At 35.8% G+C, this 20,630-nt stretch overlaps 1 protein-coding gene across 3 annotated transcripts; it reads left to right on the top strand.

Annotated features, from left to right (window-relative positions):
* The first annotated feature begins 2,913 nt into the window (after positions 1 to 2,913).
* On the top strand, positions 2,914 to 13,680 carry LOC102604898 (RNA polymerase II-associated protein 3). 3 transcript variants are annotated; one of them, XM_006339871.2, is made up of 12 exons: positions 2,914 to 3,045; positions 3,170 to 3,268; positions 3,885 to 4,079; positions 4,173 to 4,297; positions 4,398 to 4,519; positions 4,601 to 4,683; positions 5,264 to 5,407; positions 8,597 to 8,719; positions 12,290 to 12,472; positions 12,808 to 12,902; positions 12,990 to 13,087; positions 13,371 to 13,680. In XM_006339871.2, the coding sequence occupies exons 1-12, from the start codon at positions 3,004 to 3,006 to the stop codon at positions 13,463 to 13,465; spliced, it is 1,404 nt and encodes a 467-aa protein (XP_006339933.1). In that variant the 5' UTR covers positions 2,914 to 3,003; the 3' UTR covers positions 13,466 to 13,680. The 3 variants fall into 3 exon arrangements, with proteins under 3 accessions (XP_006339933.1, XP_006339932.1, XP_006339935.1); XM_006339870.2 differs by having other exon boundaries at positions 5,261 to 5,407; XM_006339873.2 differs by lacking the exon at positions 5,264 to 5,407.
* Positions 13,681 to 20,630: the final 6,950 nt, after the last annotated feature.

Raw genomic sequence — 20,630 nt, 5'->3', positions numbered from 1 at the left:
TATCAACCTTTCGAGATACACTTGCTTTAAATTACAAATGCACGACTGCGTACACTTGCGTGTGCATTTGGATGCAATAACCAACTTCATTTAAAATCGACTATTCATACTTTCATCCAGGTCTAAATATTTTTTCGAAAATCGTAGACCTAAAGAATTTTTTTCAAATCTTGTTTCTTCAGTATTTTTCTAAAATCATTAAACGGTTTCCCCATTTATAATCTTACCAGAATATTATCCATTATATCTGTATGAGTATCCATAGGTGTCTCAAAGTTAAAATAAATACCCAATAAGCTTGACAGATTCGGCTGAAGGATCGACAACAAAAAGATTGGCAACTGAAGGACTAGCGACATAAGGATCGGCGGCTGAAGGATCGACAATTAAAGGCCTAGCGACAAAAGGAATGACAGTTGAAGGACTAGCGACATAAGGACTGGCGGGTGGAGATTCCGGTATAGGTTTATTATGACGTTTTTTTAATCGGACCCCATTTTATCTATTCTTGTCTTGTGAAGCTTCTCCATTATTTTCAGTATTATTTGAATTGTATCAGCAACATCACAATCATCTTTGGAAGAATCATTTCTTCTTTCAGATTCTTTTTCTTTATACTGCTCTAAAGCCTTATCCAGTTGCCTACAACTTGATGTTGCCTCACTCTCAACAATGACATGTTCAACAAGATTTATTAATTGTGTTTCATTAATGTTCTTATTTTGTTGTTCTTTAGCTTCTCTTTGTCTACTAATTTGCTTTCTTTCTGAAGTTCTAGTAGGAATATCATTTATAGTTTTTTTTTTCTTTTAGTTCGAGCCATTTAATATACACACCAAAGACAAAATAGAAATAATCTCTTAATTTAATCAATCATTATAAATAAAGAGGAAAATGAAGCAATTGTTGAAGTTGATGAAGCAACTGTCGCAACAAATGCTGAAATTGCTATAAAACAAACCTCAGTTGAATCATAGACTTAAGCAGTTGCTGTACATATTTCGGTAATTTAGTAGATTTGTTATAGCAACTTCAACAACTACTTCATCTATCCACCACAAGTTATCATATTGTTACAACATATGCATACTTTTCAAATATAATACCAAAATACCAACCAAACAACAACACCAACACCAATCACAAGAACATTTTTTTTCTCACAAAGAGTACAACAACAATGAAAAACAACATATTTAAGAATTTCTCACAAAGAGTACAACAACAATGAAAAACAACATATTTAAGAACATATCACTAAATGAACAACCCAAGAAAATATGCATATTTTTCAAGCTTAACATCAGAATACCAACCAAACGCCAACACCAATCACAAGAACATATTTTTTAATTTATTACAAAGAGTACAACAATTATCAAGAACAACATATATAAGAACACATCACTAAATGAATAACCCAAGAAAATCTTCAATTGTTGTAGAAACTTTAGCAACTGATTCATTCAATTGTTTCAGAAAGTTTAGCAGTTGTTGTAAGTATTTCAAGAGTTGTTGTAAGTACTTTAACAAATGCTTTATTTATTTACAGTAGATCTGAGGAACCAACCATCAACATCAATCCACCATTAATTACAAGAACATATTTTTTTCTCACAAAGAGAAAAACATCTTCAATAACAACATATTTTTTCACGAAGAGTATAACGACAACAACCAAATAACAACAACATATTTAAAAGCACACCACAACAAGAATAATCCAAAAACATATTTATTAGGGCATTCAAGGACAAAATTTGTGAAATCTATATACTTTTTATTTTTGGTCTTCTTTAACCTAAATCATCATTTTCATAAGAAATATTGAAACCCTAACTACGAGAGAAAGAAAAAGAACTTTACTTTTGAAAAATGTTGAAACCACTCCTGCAGTGAGAGGAACAAGACGATAGGGACGAAAAGGAGGAGGACAACGCGAGTACAAAGAAGAAGAAATGGAGAGGAGAAGAAGATGAAGAAAGGCCAGAAAATTTTACTTTCTAAGAAGACGAAAGAGAATAAATTTGAACCTTTGGGGGAAGGAGTGGATTATTTTGTATTTTAATAAAGTTTTAAGTGCTCGTTGCGTAGAGTGCATTAGGAAAAATAATACACACATTAAACTTTGTATATTACTAGTATTTTTTTTAATCTATGTATAATTAATGTTTGCATTAGTTATACACTCTATTGTGTATTAAGGTGTGCATTACTAACACCATGAATTTCTAGGTATTAATAATGCAATGGTTTTAATGCATGCATTAACTCAATCAAAGACCCAAATACCCCTCAAAACCTTTTTTTACATCTTTTCCACCATAATAGTGGAACGTGTCTTTGTAAATAATTTTTTTATGCAATACATACTATTTTTAATGCATCATACCAAACAATGCATAAATATAATTTATGTATAATTAATGCAAGCGTAACTAAGACATTCTATTTAACATTATTTTTATACACTCTACCAAACGATCCCTAAAAAATTTTAGAAGTACATTTTACCCCCTACTTAATTCCTAATTAGTACTCCCTTTGTCCCTAATTGTTTGTCCAATTTTCTTTTTTTACTTGTCCCTTTTTACTTTTCCATTTTGACAAATCAGGAAACAGACAATTTTTTTTTATCTGTTATACCCCCAATTAATTACTTTGAAAAAGGTAGAACTTCTTGAAAATCTTAAATTTTTAATTCATCCAATTCATAATTAATAGAGATAAAATGATAAACTCACTATGTCAATTATTATTTTCTTAATTATGGTGTCAATTCAAAAGTGAACAAGTATTTAGGGACAGAGTAAAAGCTTTGACTTTGACTAGTCAAAAGTTATCGCATTTTTTAATTTATGTCTTAAAAAATCATTTTTTTAAAATTTCAACACTTGTTATACTTGCTAGACACCCTCTACTCATTTTTCACTATTCGTAAATTGAACCAGACTATCCCAGAACCCCTAGCGAAAGCCAAACAAACCCTCAAGCTCGACGCCAATGGCGAAGGTTCCAAGCAAGCACTCTCGCGATCAATTTCAGGTATTTTGCTACCTATATCTCTTTCTCTTTAAATTTCTTAAAATGTTTGAAGCGTACCATGTCTGTAATTTTAACGATTACTTTGCTTGATATTCGGTTTTACTGACATTTTTTGGCTGACCAGGACATGCAGGGGCTCTTGAATAACTTGCAAGATTGGGAACTATCATTGAAGGGTAAAGACAAAAAGATGAAATCTCAGGCTCATGGCAAAGAGACGTTGGTAATCACTTATTTCATAAAACATACATCTTCATATATACTGTGCTAAATGATGCTTTAGTTAATTAGAATTGTGCATTGGCGACACCTGAGGAGCTATGTCAATTATTTTTTATGTATATATAGCAGATGTTAAATTCTCTCCACTTCTTGCTATGTTTACCTTTTTTGTACTTCGTATAGCCTTAGTGAAAATCCTGACTCCATCATTGAATTTGGAAATTCACTTTTCTTTGACGTGTCATTTTGCTTTCCCCTATGTTCTGAGACAACTTTCATATGTTTGTGTGGCATTTCTAAGGGATTTTGAGTGATACCTGGAATGCCTTAGAGAAACACCTTTTATTTGTGATAATGATTCTGATATTTGCTGTTGTTAGCTTAACTTCGTTTAAGAGTTTTTTTAGATTTTCTGTCAATATCTGAATAATTGTGGAAATTGCGTTGATTTCAGTGTCTCTAGCCATTTATAAATTTCTCAGCCATGTGGCTAAGAGGTTACATCACACATACTTCAGCCATGTGGACTAGTGCTGTGGGTTATTTGTAAATGATTTTGTATGTGTTGACTTGTCAGTATTAAAACGTTTCCCATTTCTCCTAATAACCTTGCACAGAGAGAAGACTGGAGCCGTACTAGTGAACTTCTTACTAGTCCTCAAGTTAATGGGACACGAGTTGGCAAATCTACCTCGATCAGAAGTGCAGCTGGTCCATATAATTATTCTAAAAATTACAATCCAATTAGCCATCTATCAAGTGAACTGATATCGGAAGAGAGCAACATCAATGCCAATTCAGAGAAAGAGCTGGTACGTTAGATCCTTCAAATTAATTGTGCTTTTTTTGAAAATGCAAAGCTTGGTCATTATAGCTGGTAATCTGCATTATATGCTGTTTCCTAGGGTAATGAGTGCTTTAAGCAGAAAAAGTTCAATGAAGCCATTGATTGCTATTCTAGAAGCATTGCACTTTCACCAACTGCAGTCTCTTATGCCAATAGAGCGATGGCTTATCTTAAAATCAAAAGGCAAGTTTAATGCACTTCATTTTTCTTTTAGGTGAAGTATAGTAAAGGCTTGAAAATTAGGAACTGTCTTACCTCTTTGTATATCTCCTCATGTATTTAGGTTTCAAGAGGCAGAGAACGACTGCACAGAGGCCTTGAATCTGGATGATCGTTACATTAAAGCTTATTCTCGCCGTTCAACTTCTAGGAAAGAACTTGGGAAATTGAAAGAATCAATTGAAGGTATAGTTTAATCTTAAAATGTAAGCACACGGAAAACTGTTATATCCAGGTTTCCTGTCTAATGCAACTGTAGCAGCACAGATGCTGAATTTGCATTGAGGTTGGAACCACAGAACCCAGAGATCAAGAAGCAGTATGGAGAAGTTAAGGCTCTGTATGAGAAGGTGATCACTCTATTTAGTTTAGATGCAATCTCTTTTTTGTTTTTCTTAAAAAGAGTTTGCATTATAATAATCTGGAATGATTTCTTTCTTGGAGATACTTTGGCATGACTTCTAGGTCTGTGAGATGGTACTAGTCCTTTGAAGTGTCTTGCACAATATTTCCCGTGATGAAATGAGGAAAAGCACTGGTGATACAATTGAAATAACAGCTATACTATACTTCCGCTAGCAATTCACCTATTGAAATAATGTAATTCCTGTTTTACAAGCCAAAATGTCTGCTCCATGTAGGCTTATCATGATAATTGGTTAATGAGAAATGGAGCTGTTTGTGCATATATGTTGTGGGAGGAAGGAACTTATGCAAATTAACTGATAAAGTTCTTTTTGCATGCACTGAAGATCTATGTTTAGTGTTCCTTGATTGCACCATGATACATTTTTGTATCTTCTGGAGCTTCATCTTTTGAAAGATCTCTTGGTCCCTTTTAGAGGCTGTTTAAAATCTTGACATTTTTTATGTTTTTCTATGCATTGATCTCAGATTATTTAGTTCTCAATTTAATCAACCTTGTAGGAGATTCGTAAAAGAGTATCAGGAGCAACAGATGTTTCTGCACAAAGGGCTCAAAAATCTGGAAAGACAATTAAATCTGGCCCTGTAATCCAATCTGTATCAAGTAGTTCTCAAAAGATGGCTGAAGTTTGGACAATTCCTGCCAAGGTTGTCACTTTAAACTGTTGGAAAGTATTATAGCATTTAATTATCTTAATGCAAAGCATGGACCAATTCACTGTCATCTTGTCATAATTCGTTATAAATGATTGATTCTACCAGTTATTTTAATAATATTCAAGTACCCTCTTTAATAAGTGAAATTTGTATTCTAGCACTTAGCATCTAAAAGTTAAACTGGTGTGAGGAGATGCAACAGATAAAGAGGATTGTAATGACTTTTTATATGATGACGAAGAGTGTGGCCTAGTGGTCAATGAAGTGGGTTCAGAATCATGAGATCTCATACCAGAGACAAAAGCTTAGTGATTTCTTCCTATCTATTCTAGCATTGGTGGATAGAGTTACCTGGTACCTGTTGCTAGTGGAGGGGGATAGGTTTCCTGTGGAATTAGTCGAGGTGCGCATTCTATTTGACATAGCTCTCTCAGGACTACATTTCAATGTGCTAAAAAGTATTATATACCATGTCAACCATGTGTCTAACATAGAGGAACTTACAAGTATTACAGGTTGTTGCATTGGGATTTTTCCTCCCGCTTACTTCGCTTACCTTTGGGTGTGGGTACAAGAATTGTGAGTTGTTGAATGGTATCATCGAGGAATTTGAATAGACTAGCTTCCTGGCAATTGCAATATCTGTCTGTGTTGAAGTCCGACTCTCATTAACAGTGTTCTTGACCTGCTCCCTATCCCCAACAAGGTTCTAAAGCAGCTACACAAAATCAAGAGGGACTTTCTTTGAGAAAGGAACAACGGAACTCACAAATTTCACTTAATTAAATGGGATAGTCACACTGCCAAAATTCAAGGGAGGTTTAGAAGTTCGAGATTTAGCCTCACACAAACAAGAACCTCCTAATAAAATTCAAGGGAGGTTCAAATTGAACCCTCTACCTCCCACTTAGATCCGCCCTTGCTTTTGAGGTATGATGCGGTTATACCGTCCTTAAAAAAACTTAAAAATCTTCGGTAGTTTGTGTTTCTCTCATATTCCACAAGTTAAGAGGGACTAGTTAGACAAGAAAGATGAACCTGGAGTATTTATTGGTTACAGTACAATCTCTAAAGCTTACAGAACTTTTCAGCCTCATATTGGAAAAATTATGGTAAGCAAAGATGTATTTTTTGGAGAATGAGCAATGGGACTGGGAGGAAGTTAGCCAGAAGCAGATTATAAACAATTTATCAGATTATGATGAGGTAATTGATGCTCAATCTTGAGAGGAAGAAGGTTGCTCTTTGACATATACCAGAGATGCAATGTTGCCATTTTAAAGCCTTCTGGATTTGAAGAAGCCATTTCAGATCCCAAGTGGCAAGCTGCAATGGAGGATGAGCTTGCAATGATCGACAAGAAAAAGACCTGACAACTAGTGGAAAAGCCTCAAGATGGGAAGGTCATTGGTGTGAAGTGGGTTTACTGCACAAAATTGAATGCCGATGGTTCCGTTAACAAGCTCAAGGCAAGACTTGTTGTAAAAGGTTATTCACAAAATTCTGGAGTTGATTATTCAGAAATATTTGCTCCAGTTGCTCGACTTGATACTATAAGACTGTTTGTCTCAAAAAAACTTGATACTATAAGACTGTTGTTAACTGTTGCTTCTCAAAAAGGTTGGAAAATCTTTCATTAGATGTCAAGTCAGCTTTTTAAATGGGTTTTCTACATGAGAAAATTTATGTGGAGCAACCTCAAGGTTTTTATGTAAAGGGACTAGAAGATAAAGTCTTATCTATTGAAGAAAGCCCTTTATGGTTTTAAACAGGCTCCAAGGGCTTGTTACACGCATTTGCAAGGCTTAGGTTTTAAGAACAGCCTAAGTGAATCAACTCTGTTAATTGAAAAAGGAGATTCTGATATTGTGGTTCTATCACTTTATGTTGATGATCTTCTTGTAACAGGGAACAACCTTCAATTGATGGAGGAATTCAAGGAAGAAATGAAAAAAAACATTCGAGATGACAGACTTGGGAAAAATGTCTTACTTTCTTGGAATGCAGATTCATCAAACTCAAAATGAAGTGTTCGTGTCCAAAAGAAGTATGCAAGGGAGATAATTAAGAAGTTCAAAATGAAAGACTGCAAATCTATGAACACCTTCAATGAAACAAAAAGAGAAGTTGATTAAGGATGATGGCAGTTTCAAGGTTGGCTAGTTATAGAAGTGTGATCGGACGTCTCATGTATCCCACTGCCACAAGACCTGACATTCTGCAAGCATTAAGTGTCTTGTCCGGATGTTTGAATTGTGCAAGTGAAATGCACATGAAAGGTTCCCAAAGAGTGATAACGTATGTCAAAGGAACTTTGGACTATGGTGTTAAGTTCTGTAAAAGTCAGAATTTCAAATTGTAAGGTTATTCTGATAGTGATTGGGGAGGGTCAGTTGATGACATGAAAAACACTTCAGGTTATTGTTTTAGCCTTGGTTCAGGATGTTTTTCATGGTGCTCAAGGAAGCAAGATTTTGTGGCACAGTCAACTGCAGAAGCTGAATTATAGCTGCAGCAGCAGCCGTAAATCAAGCTTGTTGGCTAAGGAAGATCTTGATTTAGAACAACAAGAAAGCATAGAAGTGTTTGTGGATAATCAGACAGCCATAGCTATTTCTCATAATCTATTTTTCATGGGAAAACCAAGCAAGTATCCGATTAACTTTACTAGGGAAGTGCAAGAAGCAGGTTAAAAGATCAAATTGCTGATCTGTTTACAAAGTTGTTTCATGTTAAGAAGTTGAGTTTTTCAGAAGTAAACTTTGGAGTCTGCAATTCTTGAGGACACACAAATGTTACCTGATTTGTTTTGCAGATAGTTGGACTCTATTTTTATTTTTTGAAACTTTGTTAGCTATCTTTAAGTTCAGTTCCTTTATTTTAGTTAGCGATAGACTTGTTTAACAGATTTTTAGCATCAATCAGTTATTGACTTCATGTATATAAGCAAGCTTTCTTGATCAATAAAACGACGACTTTCCAAGTCAAATTTACTTGCTTCTGTTTCCGTAATATGTACAATCTCTATAATGTAATTTCAACATGGAATTTGAACTTAAAATGATGCTAACAGTAGATCATTTATTGGGTAACTAATATATTTTATGAGCTGGTGAAAAATTTGTCCAATACTGGTGTTCACCAATCCACAATGCCTTGAACATTCAAATTCTGTGGCAGGAAAACAATAGAGATGTTCCTGGGACTGCTAAAGTTGAAGATACTCATATGCAGATTAACAACAAAGATTCAGATGCTTCTCCAACCGTTCCTACCCTGAATCCTGCTTTTGGGACTGCAAAGGTTTTACTCCAGGATTTAGTTATTTCTGCTACTCCTTCTGTGCTGTTTTGAAACTTATCATATTGAATATCCCCCACCCCTATCCATTTCCCTTTGCATGAAAGGCAATCGGAAGGTTCCAGTTCATATAAGTATACATAATGTTGTGTCAAAAACTTTATTAAGCAAATATATTGTTATTTGTGAAAAACTGTCTTTTGTCTCATAGCCTTTTTGACAGTGGTATTCATAATCCATGTTTGATGATGACAAACACTTGACCGATATCATTCTTTTTTGGATGAACAAGTCAAGTCGTTATCAATTATGATCACCAACATAGGGTTAATTTGTTGTAGATGCTTGATCAATTTGTTTTACCACACATAAAGCTATCTTCACTTGCTAGATCATGCACTTGTTTGCTCTAGAACATCTTCCACATGATGAACAAATTTAGAGCAAGCATACAATAGGCAAAGACTAAACCAATGTCATTTCTGTTTTTGGATGAAAAATTAAGTCATTATCAATTCTGATCACCAACATAGGGTTAGTTTGTAGTCAGATGCTTGTTTAGCTTGTTTTACCACACATAAAGCTACCTTATTTTGCTCGCTTATGCACTTATTTTGCTCTAGAGACATCTACCGCATGATGAACACATTCAGAGCAAGCCATCCACATGGTAAACTTCAACTAAGTAATGCACAATCGTAACACTCGTCATAGGGACCGCATCTGGTCGGGTTAAGATCATATTAAGGATTATCTGGCATATATATAGTAGAGAAATATATTGCATTGAGACACTATTTACCGACACCACATTACAATTCTTTTTCAAGTAGGATTCTGTATACTATTCTCTTTCCTATTCCTATTCTAACACTCCCTCTCAAGCTGGTGCATATAAGTCATATGTACCGAGCTTGTGACAAAAGTAATTCATATGAGGACTGGTGAGGGACTTGGTGAAAGATATCTTCAAGTTGATCAATCGACTTCACAAATTTTGTAACAATATCTCCTAAGAGTATCTTTTCCTTGACCGCATGACAGTCAATTTCAATGTGCTTAGTCTTCGCATGAAAATACTAGATTTGACGTGGTAAGAAGGACTGCTTGATTATCACACTCAAGTTTCATCTGACCAACTTCTCTAAATTTTAGTTCTCTCAACAGTTTGATCCAAACTAGCTAATAATTTGCTACAACCATTTCTTGATATTCTGCTTCTGCACTAGATTGAGCAACCATACTCTATTTCTTAGTCTTCTAAGACACCAATTACCTCGTATTAAAACACAATATTCAGATGTAGAACGTGTATCAGCGGGTGACCCTGCACAATTAGTGTTTGTATGTCCAATGTTGTGCTCATGGCCTCGATCTTCAAAGATTAGTCCTTAACCTAGAGTTGACTTTATATATCACCAAATATGAACAATTGCATTCCAAGGATTATCACATGGGAGTCATAAACTGAATTACAACACTCACAATAAGATTAAAAGGACAACTAGGGACATAAAGAATAAAGTTTGGAGTGACCGAGGATAGGGGTTTGTCTTTTCCAACTCCTTTTGGTTTTGTTTGGCCATTGGCTAAAATTTTAGTAGGAAGAGATTGTGAATAAACAATTTCAGACAAAGTGATTTGTTACCAAAAATATGATCAGAAGCGTCTGAGTCAACGACCCATGATCCAAGAAACCTAGAAACACAAGCAAAGGAATTACCAGCAACTGAGGCTACTTGTGGAGACGTCTGTTTACTTGCTCGATATTGAAGGAACTCATCATATTCTATCTAAGTAATATGAGAGTTATTGGATGGTTGATCAGGTTGCACAATAGAGGCTTGGTGTTGAGATGTCTGTTTACTTTCTCGACAATGAAAGGACTCATTATATTCCTTTTGAGTTGTATGAACATTATTGAGTGGTCGACCATGCAGAGTAGCATATGTCACGAGTGTGTCCAAGCATATCTCAATAACTACACTTGTTGAGATATTCCAAAATGACCTCCTCCTCCTTGATTCTCCGTAGATTGATATGTTTGATTTTCTATGATTTGAGATGCGAGAAAAGAGGAGTCAACGGTGAGTGATGAAACCACTTTGTGACTGGGAGGGGCGGCAAGGCGAAGTAAATAAGAGAATAATTCTTCAATTGTAGGAATTGTAGGACTAGCTAAAATTTGATCACACGCATTGAATCATGGTCAGTAGGAAGTCGAGTAAGTGTAAGAACTAGAAACAACATTTGTCTTGTGCTCTTGTTGGTTTTCCACATTTGTAGTGACTGGCATCAACATTTCAAATTCTTTCATGACTGCCTGTAATGTCCCAAGTAAGTAGACATTAGTTTCTTGTTTCATTGAGTTGGCCATCTGAGATATCACATCATACAAACGAGATGTCTCTGTATAAAGGAAGCCTTTTCCCAAACTTCATAACTTGTCTAGAACGGGCGAAATCAGGGTATCCAACTTGGAATCAATAGATTTCCTTAGGAGACTACATAATTGAGCGTCAACCTTCTCCCATTGTGCATTGGCTTTTGCATCTTCCTCACTAGCTTTTACCTTTTTATCTACCACACTAGCATTGTTTGTTGAGTGGTCTTGGACACCTTGACTCTTACACCACAACTCAATTGAGGAAGCTCAAGCTAAATAGTTTGAGCTTCCCATTAATGGTTCTAAAGTGATCATAGGGTTGAAATTCCAATTCTTGTAATTTTGGGAGCCAAAAATATCAACTCCGAAAGACATCTTGTGAAATCAGAATTGTAGCCTAAAATCTAAAAAAAAATATAAACCGTTGCTGGAATCTAAAAAAAATTGTTTCAATGCCGGAAAATTAATATGACATTTGGAAAGTGAATGGGTCGTCTTGGAATCAAGAGACAAGTAGATCTTGAACAAGAACATTGCTGGAAAATTGGCCGAAACAGGCTCCAGCCCCGACGCGTGGTCAGATCTCGTCGGAAGTGACGAAGCTTCTGGGAGGCATATGTGAGGTCGGCTACCGGAGTGGTTGACTGAGGTTTGGTCGGCAGAAGGTAGGGGTCCCTGTGGTGGCGTTGGTTTTCACATAACACCGACAGAAGAAGGAAATGACGAAAAATAGTCGCCAGAAAATTGAGGCAGAGTGACTGATTTTGTTTTCTTTCCCCAATATTTCTCATCAAAGCTCTAATACCTTGTAAGAAATAAAGGAGGAAAATATTATTGAACTGTGTATGTACATTATTGCACTTTATTTATAGACACTATTACAATCCCCTTCAAAGTAGGATTCTATAGATTATTTCTGTTCGTATTTCTATTCTAAACATATATTCTAAAACCTGCTTGAGTATTTTATGTTGATGCATATCCATTACTGAAGTTTCACATTTGGTGAAACATTGAATGCTAGTACCTCCAAGTGTCTGAATTTATTTATGACTAATTTAGTGAACAACTGTAACAACTGTATTTGTATTTCATTTACAGGCGATACCATACTAGTATTTTGTCATTTCTGTCATGCTAATATAATTCTACACATACACTTGATGCCCTACTTAATATTTTTGCAGAAAACTCACAAAATAAGCAAGCAAGAACTCGAGGAATCTGTCCAAGAGCTTGCTGCTCGAGCAGCTGGTCTTGCGAAGACTGAAGCTGCAAAAAATATTGCAGCACCAAATTCAGCCTATCAGTTTGAGGTTTCTTGGCGGGGACTTTCTGGTGATCGTAATCTGCAAACTCAATTATTGAAGGTCTTTAAGTTATTCTCGTCATCTTGTTTTTTTTTTTTTGATGACAAGGGAAACCCGCAGCCGCTACCCTTTGGGTGTGCACAGGGTAAAACCCCCGCACTAGGCAAGCCTGGTGCGACGAGCTCGACCCAGAAGGCAAACCCCTTGCTTTCGCTGGCAAGGGATTTCGAACTTGAGACCTCCAACATGGAAGTCCCAAGCCCAAACCGGGCCACCCCGAAGGGTTTTTTTTTTTCTTTTTATTTATTGGTCAAATCTATGTTAAAACAGTCAAGAGACTACTTTTTTCATTTCTGCACCTGTTTCAGTAATCTAGACCTGCTTTCTCTGTTCAGGTCACTTCACCTGCAATGTTGCCCAGAATATTTAAAAATGCATTATCTGCTCCGATGCTCATGGACATTGTAAGATGTGTTGCTACATTTTTCATGTAAGTATGGGGTACATTTAGGTGGGATCTTCAAGTAGACTTTGCAGATTGTTAATCTTGACATGATATTTTCCTGCTATTCACCAGTGAAGATATGAATTTGGCAATTAGATACCTGGAAGATCTGACAAAGGTCCCAAGGTTCGACATGATCATCATGTGCCTTTCATCCACCGATAAATCTGGTATGTTTGATTTGTATTTTTATTTCATGTAATTACATGTGTTTACTATGTACTAATGTAAGCAATAAAGCTTTGCATAATAATTATCCACATCATTCCACGACATAAGTGAAGAGATTTAAGAGTAGCAGTGTGACACACATGCTATGGGAACATCATTTTCATGTACTAATCTTCAAGATGACCTCTTTAAATATTATTTGCTTAGATGAGGGTACCCTATGCATTAAATTTAAGTTGCATATCACAGTTCAGTTTTTACTGATTTGAGCATGTGAAACAGAACTTCTCAAGATATGGGAAGAGATCTTCTGTAAGGAAGCTGAGGAGCACTCTGCCACACTTGGTGCACTCCGCGTCCCATATGGCCTAAAATAATGATGGAGTTTTTCTGGTCCAGTTAATGCGGGAAACTGACATTCTTGTATTATTATCAGATTTTTGTTATTGTACAAAGCGAACATGCATGTGGATATAGTTTGATATTGAAATGGGAATTTTCTTGTTGAAATTCTGTACCGGTATCTTTAAGATGTTTGAAGACTCTTGATAGGAAATTTTTGATATTTCCATGAGTGTTGCGTTGCCGTTTTCCTTGGATATTGACATCATTTTTCTGGAGCTAAGATGGTTACTGTTTGTCTTCCATTAAGATAGAAAGATCACATCGACTTGTCCTGGTGTTGACTGTTGAGATGTTGCTTTAAAATTTTGTAGCAAGTTTGTTGATTCATGGTGTAACACAGCTACTAGGCATCCCTGAAATTTTTGTCGAGATTCGTAAGGCAAATTCGGGCAGCCACTTTCATTTTACCGAATTTCACCAAGTGTTTGGGAGCTTCCAAGACCCTTTTTAACCAAACTTCAACAACATTATTTAAGATAAGATCTGCTCATATTTTGTGTTAAGTATAGCTCTTTAATACATGTATTAACATCAAATGAGAATGGAAAATCTAGATTCTCAACCATCTCTTCAAAGAACACTATAGGAGGAATGTAATGACCTACCCTGTTGTTATGCCTGTTTAGGGCCATAGTACACTTGTATAGGTCCTCGTGGGTTGAGGATTGGCAAAAATCTGAAAAGTAAAACTAAGTGAACATTTCTATCAGGCTAAAGGAAATTAAAGATTGTAAATAATAGACGAAGACCAATGGCGATTCGAAAAACAGGATCTCACCGCAACTCCAAAAGAGAAGAAACCGCTAGATCCAATCAACCACTACTAGCATCACCTTAACTATGATCTGCATCAAAAGGGTAACAGAAGTATGGGGTGAGTACAGTCTACATGTACTCAGTAGGTTAGACCGACTGAGTATAAACAACTAATCAGACTTAAGAAATAAACTATAAAACGTTTTCACCTACACGCATAAAAGTCCCACTCAGTCATCGGTGTTGCCAATTTATGTAAAAACTGCGCGAATAAAATAAACACAAAATGATACAAATAAACTAGTCACACAATACAACAAAGTTGGCCACTGCAATGTAATTAATAATAAAATGATGAGGTGGGACTAGGTGGGCCACAACCTGTCATATACACCTTGTCAAGCTTTAGCTGCTAGACAACGATCCATGGGGGACTCATAATCCATATACCAATCTCATAATATTAATATCTTACCAACTTACCACCTAGCACGTAGTCAAGGATATAAGTAAAGTGTCACATAAAGATAGTAGTTCTCCACTTTTTCATATTTCCATGAACAATGATATGTTGCATGAGGATGAATGCATCATAATACATACAACACAAAGGCATAATTAGTTCATCAAGAATTTCAAATAGTATCAAGTTCCCAAATTCAACAAGTCATGAACATACCTCAAATATTAGGGGTAGTGGAGGAATCCATTTAAATCGATCTTTACCACTTAGAAAAACATTTCGCTCATTTTAAGATGTTTTAGAAAAAATCAACTCAATCCCCTAACTCGGATATCTCAATGTCAAATGTAAACATAGGTCACACAATTCCTCACTCGGGAAATTACTCAAATATCATAGGTTTTCAGCAACATTTAAAGACATCACACAAGTCTCCACACAGGCAAAACATCATACATAGGCATCACACGAATTAAACAAGAAAGTCAACACTTAACAACCTCTAAAACACATACTACAACTCATTTCACAGTTGATTCCCTAAGAAAGATCACTTATTCATCTAAGTCTAAAAAAGGGATAACAAAACCTACCTCGAAGGCTAAAACATCACTCGAACAACTCTAACGAAGTACTTCATCAACCACACGATCCCTAGCTATCAAGAATGGATAGAGTTTGTCAAAAGGAGCCCGATGATCCCCATATTGATAGGATTAGAAACCGAGGTAAAATAATTCAAAAATCACTTCAAAAATCAAAAGGCTAAAATCAGATTTTCTTTTTAATTGAAAAAAATGTTTTACAAGACAAGAGGGATTCGTGGTTGAAAACCCCATTAAAAGCAATCAAGAAACGAGCTCCAAATCAAGAAAATACTAATTTTTCGACTTAAGGGAAAACCCCCCAAAACCCACATTGAAATTAAGATTTAAAAGAGTTTTCGAAAGATAAAACTTGAAGGAATTGATAAAGAATGATTAAAGGCTCTTACCCAAACGAATTTTACTAAGAAAAAAATCCAAGAATAGCCTCTCCTAAGCCCAAATCGAGTGAAAATGAGAAAAATGGGGAAAATTCCGAATTTAGGTTTTGTCCAGGTGAAGAATGATCATCGCAATCGCGAAGGACACAAAGTTTATATCGCGATCGCGATACTCCTTGTAACAACCCGAAAATTTGTAGACTAAACTAGAGCCATGAGCTAGGGTTCTAGAGTTTGATATATGTGAAATAGAGTCGTAGATGAGACTTTACGTGCTTAGAATGAGAGGTTTAGTGGTTGGACGTCAAGGTAAGTGTTAAACCTCGTAGTTTAGAAGACCTTTTAGAGTTTGGTTGAGCATGGGAAAGGCAAGTACCAAGGCAAAAGGGCAAGCCTAAGCAAAAGGGCCAAGGCTGCCCAACCTTGGCAAGCTACTGCCCAAGGGTCCACAGCCACTTTCACTGCTAGTGGTCTTGACCACGGTCCGTGAAAACCTGTTAGTCCCATGAGAGGCAAGGCCTTGAGGCCAAGCTACTGCCCCAAGTCCACGAGCCACTTCACGATCCGTGGTCTTGACCACGGTCCGTCAAAGTGGTCGTGAAAGTGCCTTAGGAAATGCGGGGCATAGCAAGTTGATAGGGCCACTGGTCAAGGGACCACGGGAACCACCACGAGCCGTGGTACCCTTGACGAGCCGTCAAAGTAGCCGTGAAGCCTGGGAGTCGGCTGCCAAGTGAAGGTTAGTTTAATAAATTCCTATTCGACTATGTTTAAGTGGGGGTCATTTTGTATGTATTTTATTCACCTATTTAGACTATTTCAAGTATTTATCCCCCAATTTTAAGTCGCTTTATACAAGACTCAAATCAAAACCCCAAATCACTCCCCTCTAAAATATTTCTCTCTCTAGAAAGACCCTCATTGAAGAAGAAGCTAGAGGTTGAAGCTAAGTCAAAATCAAAGGTTCCATTGTTGAAGGCTTGTGCTAAGGAATTGATTAAGGTATGTTTAGATTTTCATCTATGGGTTCTTTCACCCATAGATCCCCCTTAGTAATCCCCTAATTTGTGAAGAAGAACCCCAATCTAAGCTATGGTTACTTCCAATGTGTGGGTATAGTTGGGTATGACTCCAATTGGTTGGATAATTCTTATTTCTGGTTAATTTAGTGTTGATTCATGACATTATGAATAATTTATGTGAATTCCTTGGTTAACCCTAGAATTCAAAGTATGTGGGTTTATGCCTTTTTGATATGAAATTGATGATTCTTGATAGGTCTTCTAGGATTGTCATCATGTATAGAGTTTATGCAAGGATATGAATATGAATCATGAATTGAACTAGACCTAGTTAAATATGATTGATCTTGACTTGTAATGTTGAAATTGAACCTTTAGGATGAATTGTGGCTAGAATCACCTAGTAATGAAGAATGTGATTGAAGGCCTTGAAATCTAGGTTCATAGGATGCTTTCATGTTGTAGAGTTGTTAAGAGTGAAGACTCCTAGTTATGAATGTTTAAGGCTAATATGATTGACTATAGATGATAAGGCTTTGAGAGTAAAGTCTAAGTGAAAATAGAGTCTAATGGGTACAATTGTGGTGAAAGGCCTATACTCACCTAACCTACTTTATGAATGTTTGATAGAATAAGGTGATACAATCACTTGAACATGGATTGGATGTCAAGGACATATCTCCATGAGATATGAATGTTAAGCAAGGCTTAATAGTGAATCTAGGGGTATATGCTTGACCCCTAGTGGATATAGACAAATGAGATGGAGTGTCACACAAGAGAGGGTCCGGGCTCCAAGTTGAAAGGAGAACTACACCTAGTTGATGTGAGGACTATCCAAGTCAAAGGGGGAACTCTTACGTAGTAAAGTGTGGGTTTTCTAAAGTTAGGTCTCATGAGATGGAGGCCTTCACATAGTTGAGTTATGGTTTCTAGTAGCAATCTCCATATCCAATGAACTTAGACATGCTTGAAGAGGCATCTCATAGTGTTCTAAAGCATAAATGAACTAAGATGTTCTTAAGAGAGTACCTCATAGTGTTCTAAGGTTAAAGAAAGGAACAAGGTTCCTAGCCAATAGGTATTAGTATGAGGACCTAATAGTTATACTTAGCGTGAATTGTATTATGGGATGCTATGCATGTATTGCATAAGTATGACTTTGGGTTACTAAAGAAGATAGTAAGATAGGATTGTGCTATAGTTGCCTTCCTTGTTATGAGTGACTAAAGGTGACAGATTCCCTTAGTTATGAGAGTTAAACTAGTGATAAGACCAAGAGAGGCTGAGTATGACTAAGATGACTTCAAGGCTATGCTTAGTGTGAAGGGTAGTATGGGATGCCTTTCATGCATTGCACAAGCGTGTCTTGAGGTTACTTAGGAGTATATTTCCCTTTTGGTAGAAAAACTTAAGAGATGACCATGCATAAAAACTATGAATAAGATGACTTTAAATGGGTACTTGGCGTGGGTGGTATTATGGAATGCATTTTTTGCTTTGCACTTGCATGCTTTTGAGGTTACTTAAGAATGGTGCTATTATGGTGTAGAGGACTAAGAGCCAATTATTCTTGTATGACTATGAATTGTCTCCTATGCTCATTAAATTTGTCTTATGTTGACTTATGATTATGTGATACTCATGTTGGAGATTATATTATTATCTCTTATGCTTATGTCTTATGTTGACTAACCATTTTGAGATGCTCCTATGTTGTTGTGCTAGCTATCCTACTTGGTACATTTTGTACTAACGCATATTGCCTACATTCTAATCAAATGTACGGTCTTAGAGATTGAGTTCTTTGGAGGCTAGGTTTCAAAGGTTCTTGAAGAGTAATTGAAAACTTTGTGAGTCCTCATAGCTTCGAGGACAATATCCCTTATTTCCTTTTATGTTTTTTCCTTATGTTTTTGACTTTATATGGGTTGCGTCCCAAGACTTTTATTCATGAATTTTAATAGATGGTTTGAGATAAAGAGTTAGTAAAATACTTCCGTTGCTTATGAAATTGTTTTCTATTGATTGGATCTAAAGAAGTCTTAAATTTCCCGTACTTTTCTAGTATCTTATGTGATGATTTTGCTAAGGGCTTGTATGAGACCCCTTCGGGGTCAAGTACGGCACGTTCATCTAGGGGGTACCCCTGGGTCGTGACACTCCCTGTCTGTGATTGCTAGGGCTAAGGAAACATATTCATCATGATCGTAGTCTATGGATCGCGAAGGTCAAAATGACTTGCACCAGGAACTGAAAAACTAGCAACTCGACACAAGGTAAAATGCCTTCAAATGGACCTTAAGAAATTGTTCGGAGTCCGATAAAAATAAACTGGAAATGCTACCCTATTAAATTTGATTTTTGGGACTCGATAGAATCATCAAATTTCTTAAAAGAGGTCAAATGACAGAATTACCCTTCCGGCCTCTCTTAAGGCTTAAAACTCAATTTCTCGCACTTTGTTATTTGTGCTATTAATAACAAAGTGATGATATTTCAAAGGCTCAAGGGCAAGTTTTATTGATTGAGGGTAAGGCGGTGGATTCAAGTTTCATCGCACCAAAAGGGTAAGACATCGATTAAAGTCTCGATGCACCATTATGATAAGATTTTGAGTTCAAGTCCTTTAGTATTTGGGCCTAGCATGCCTTTGTACGGATAAGACATTGGGTTAAAGTCCCAATGCAATATATTGATATAAAGTGATGATTGAGCAAATCAATATGCTCTTGCTAAAAATTGTGAAGTCCATCCCATTGAATATGATTCATTCTTAAAAGAGAATGTGATAGCAATACAATAAAAGTCTAAAAGATGACAAGATTATTTTATGATTGGACATATGAATATGGACGTGAACGGATAAAATTATAACAGTCATCATTGTGATAATTATAAAAGAAAGAACATTATGAGTTCTCAAAATGGTCTTTCAAAGAGTGAAGCTAATTTTTGTAATCTAATTTGGTATGAAAGGTATTGGACACACAATTATCGTGCAAACTAATTTGATTTTATAAATCCTCCATCAAAATAAAGAAATATAAAGTGAAGGTGCACTTGACCTTTCAAAAGTGATGTCGAGGTATGTCATATGATTATGATGAATTTCAAAGCATGACAATGACCTTCTAATGAAAAATAATAATTATGAAGCATGTATATATGATTATAGTCAATTCTTTGAAGAGAATGTGACTTGTGGTAAGTATCATGAAAAATGGACCATTCTTGAAAATGAGTGTATCCAGAGATGATGAAAATTATAAATAAGGACATACTCATGCATGATTTAATAAATACCACAACTCACCCATATGGGAGGTTAGAGAGATATAAAGAGATTTATTTTGGTATAAATGATCATTGGTCAAGTACTTTTAGTACATCACAAATATTATGGTATGTTTTAGTATGAACTACCGAAAGGGCAAAAGAAGGAAATAATTTCTTGCCACAAAAATTGTCATTGGTTATGCATGTATTTTTGTGCATCAAAAATGTTTTGCCAGATATTAAATAAAAGGGAGGAGATACTAATGACAAAAGTAAATCAAGAAACAAGTTTTGCTTGTAATGATTTTGACCATGACAATAATGATATAAATTTCTCCTTAAAAGAGATGTTTACCACACAAACAATGCTATGAAATATGTAGTAGTATTCAATGTTAATTGTGAGCTTTGGTGAGCTAATGTGCTACTATCCAAATAAATAAAATTGCTCATGATATTGGAATTGTAGTAAGTCTCGAAAGAAACTTTTTTAAGTTTCAAAGAAATAGTCAAAGAAAAATATATTAAGACTATAAAATATGGAAAGATTTAAGATCTTGATATTACTACAATCAAAGTGGGTTATAAATATTTACGTGAAAGATTACACATATTTGCATATTGTTTATGGT

The sequence above is a fragment of the Solanum tuberosum genome, unplaced genomic scaffold (assembly GCF_000226075.1).
Source record: "Solanum tuberosum cultivar DM 1-3 516 R44 unplaced genomic scaffold, SolTub_3.0 scf00012, whole genome shotgun sequence".
Taxonomy (NCBI): domain Eukaryota; kingdom Viridiplantae; phylum Streptophyta; class Magnoliopsida; order Solanales; family Solanaceae; genus Solanum; species Solanum tuberosum.
Note: the sequence above shows the minus strand (reverse complement) of the source record. Positions and strands in the feature narration are given on the sequence as shown.

Bases quoted from the DNA above. Each gene is read 5' to 3' on its own strand.
- LOC102604898 (XM_006339870.2), top strand. From the start codon at position 3,004: ATGGCGAAGGTTCCAAGCAAGCACTCTCGCGATCAATTTCAG. The intron at 4,520-4,600 runs GTATAGTTTAAT...GTAGCAGCACAG, and splicing joins ATTGAAAGAATCAATTGAAG to ATGCTGAATTTGCATTGAGG. The intron at 13,088-13,370 runs GTATGTTTGATT...CATGTGAAACAG, and splicing joins TTCATCCACCGATAAATCTG to AACTTCTCAAGATATGGGAA.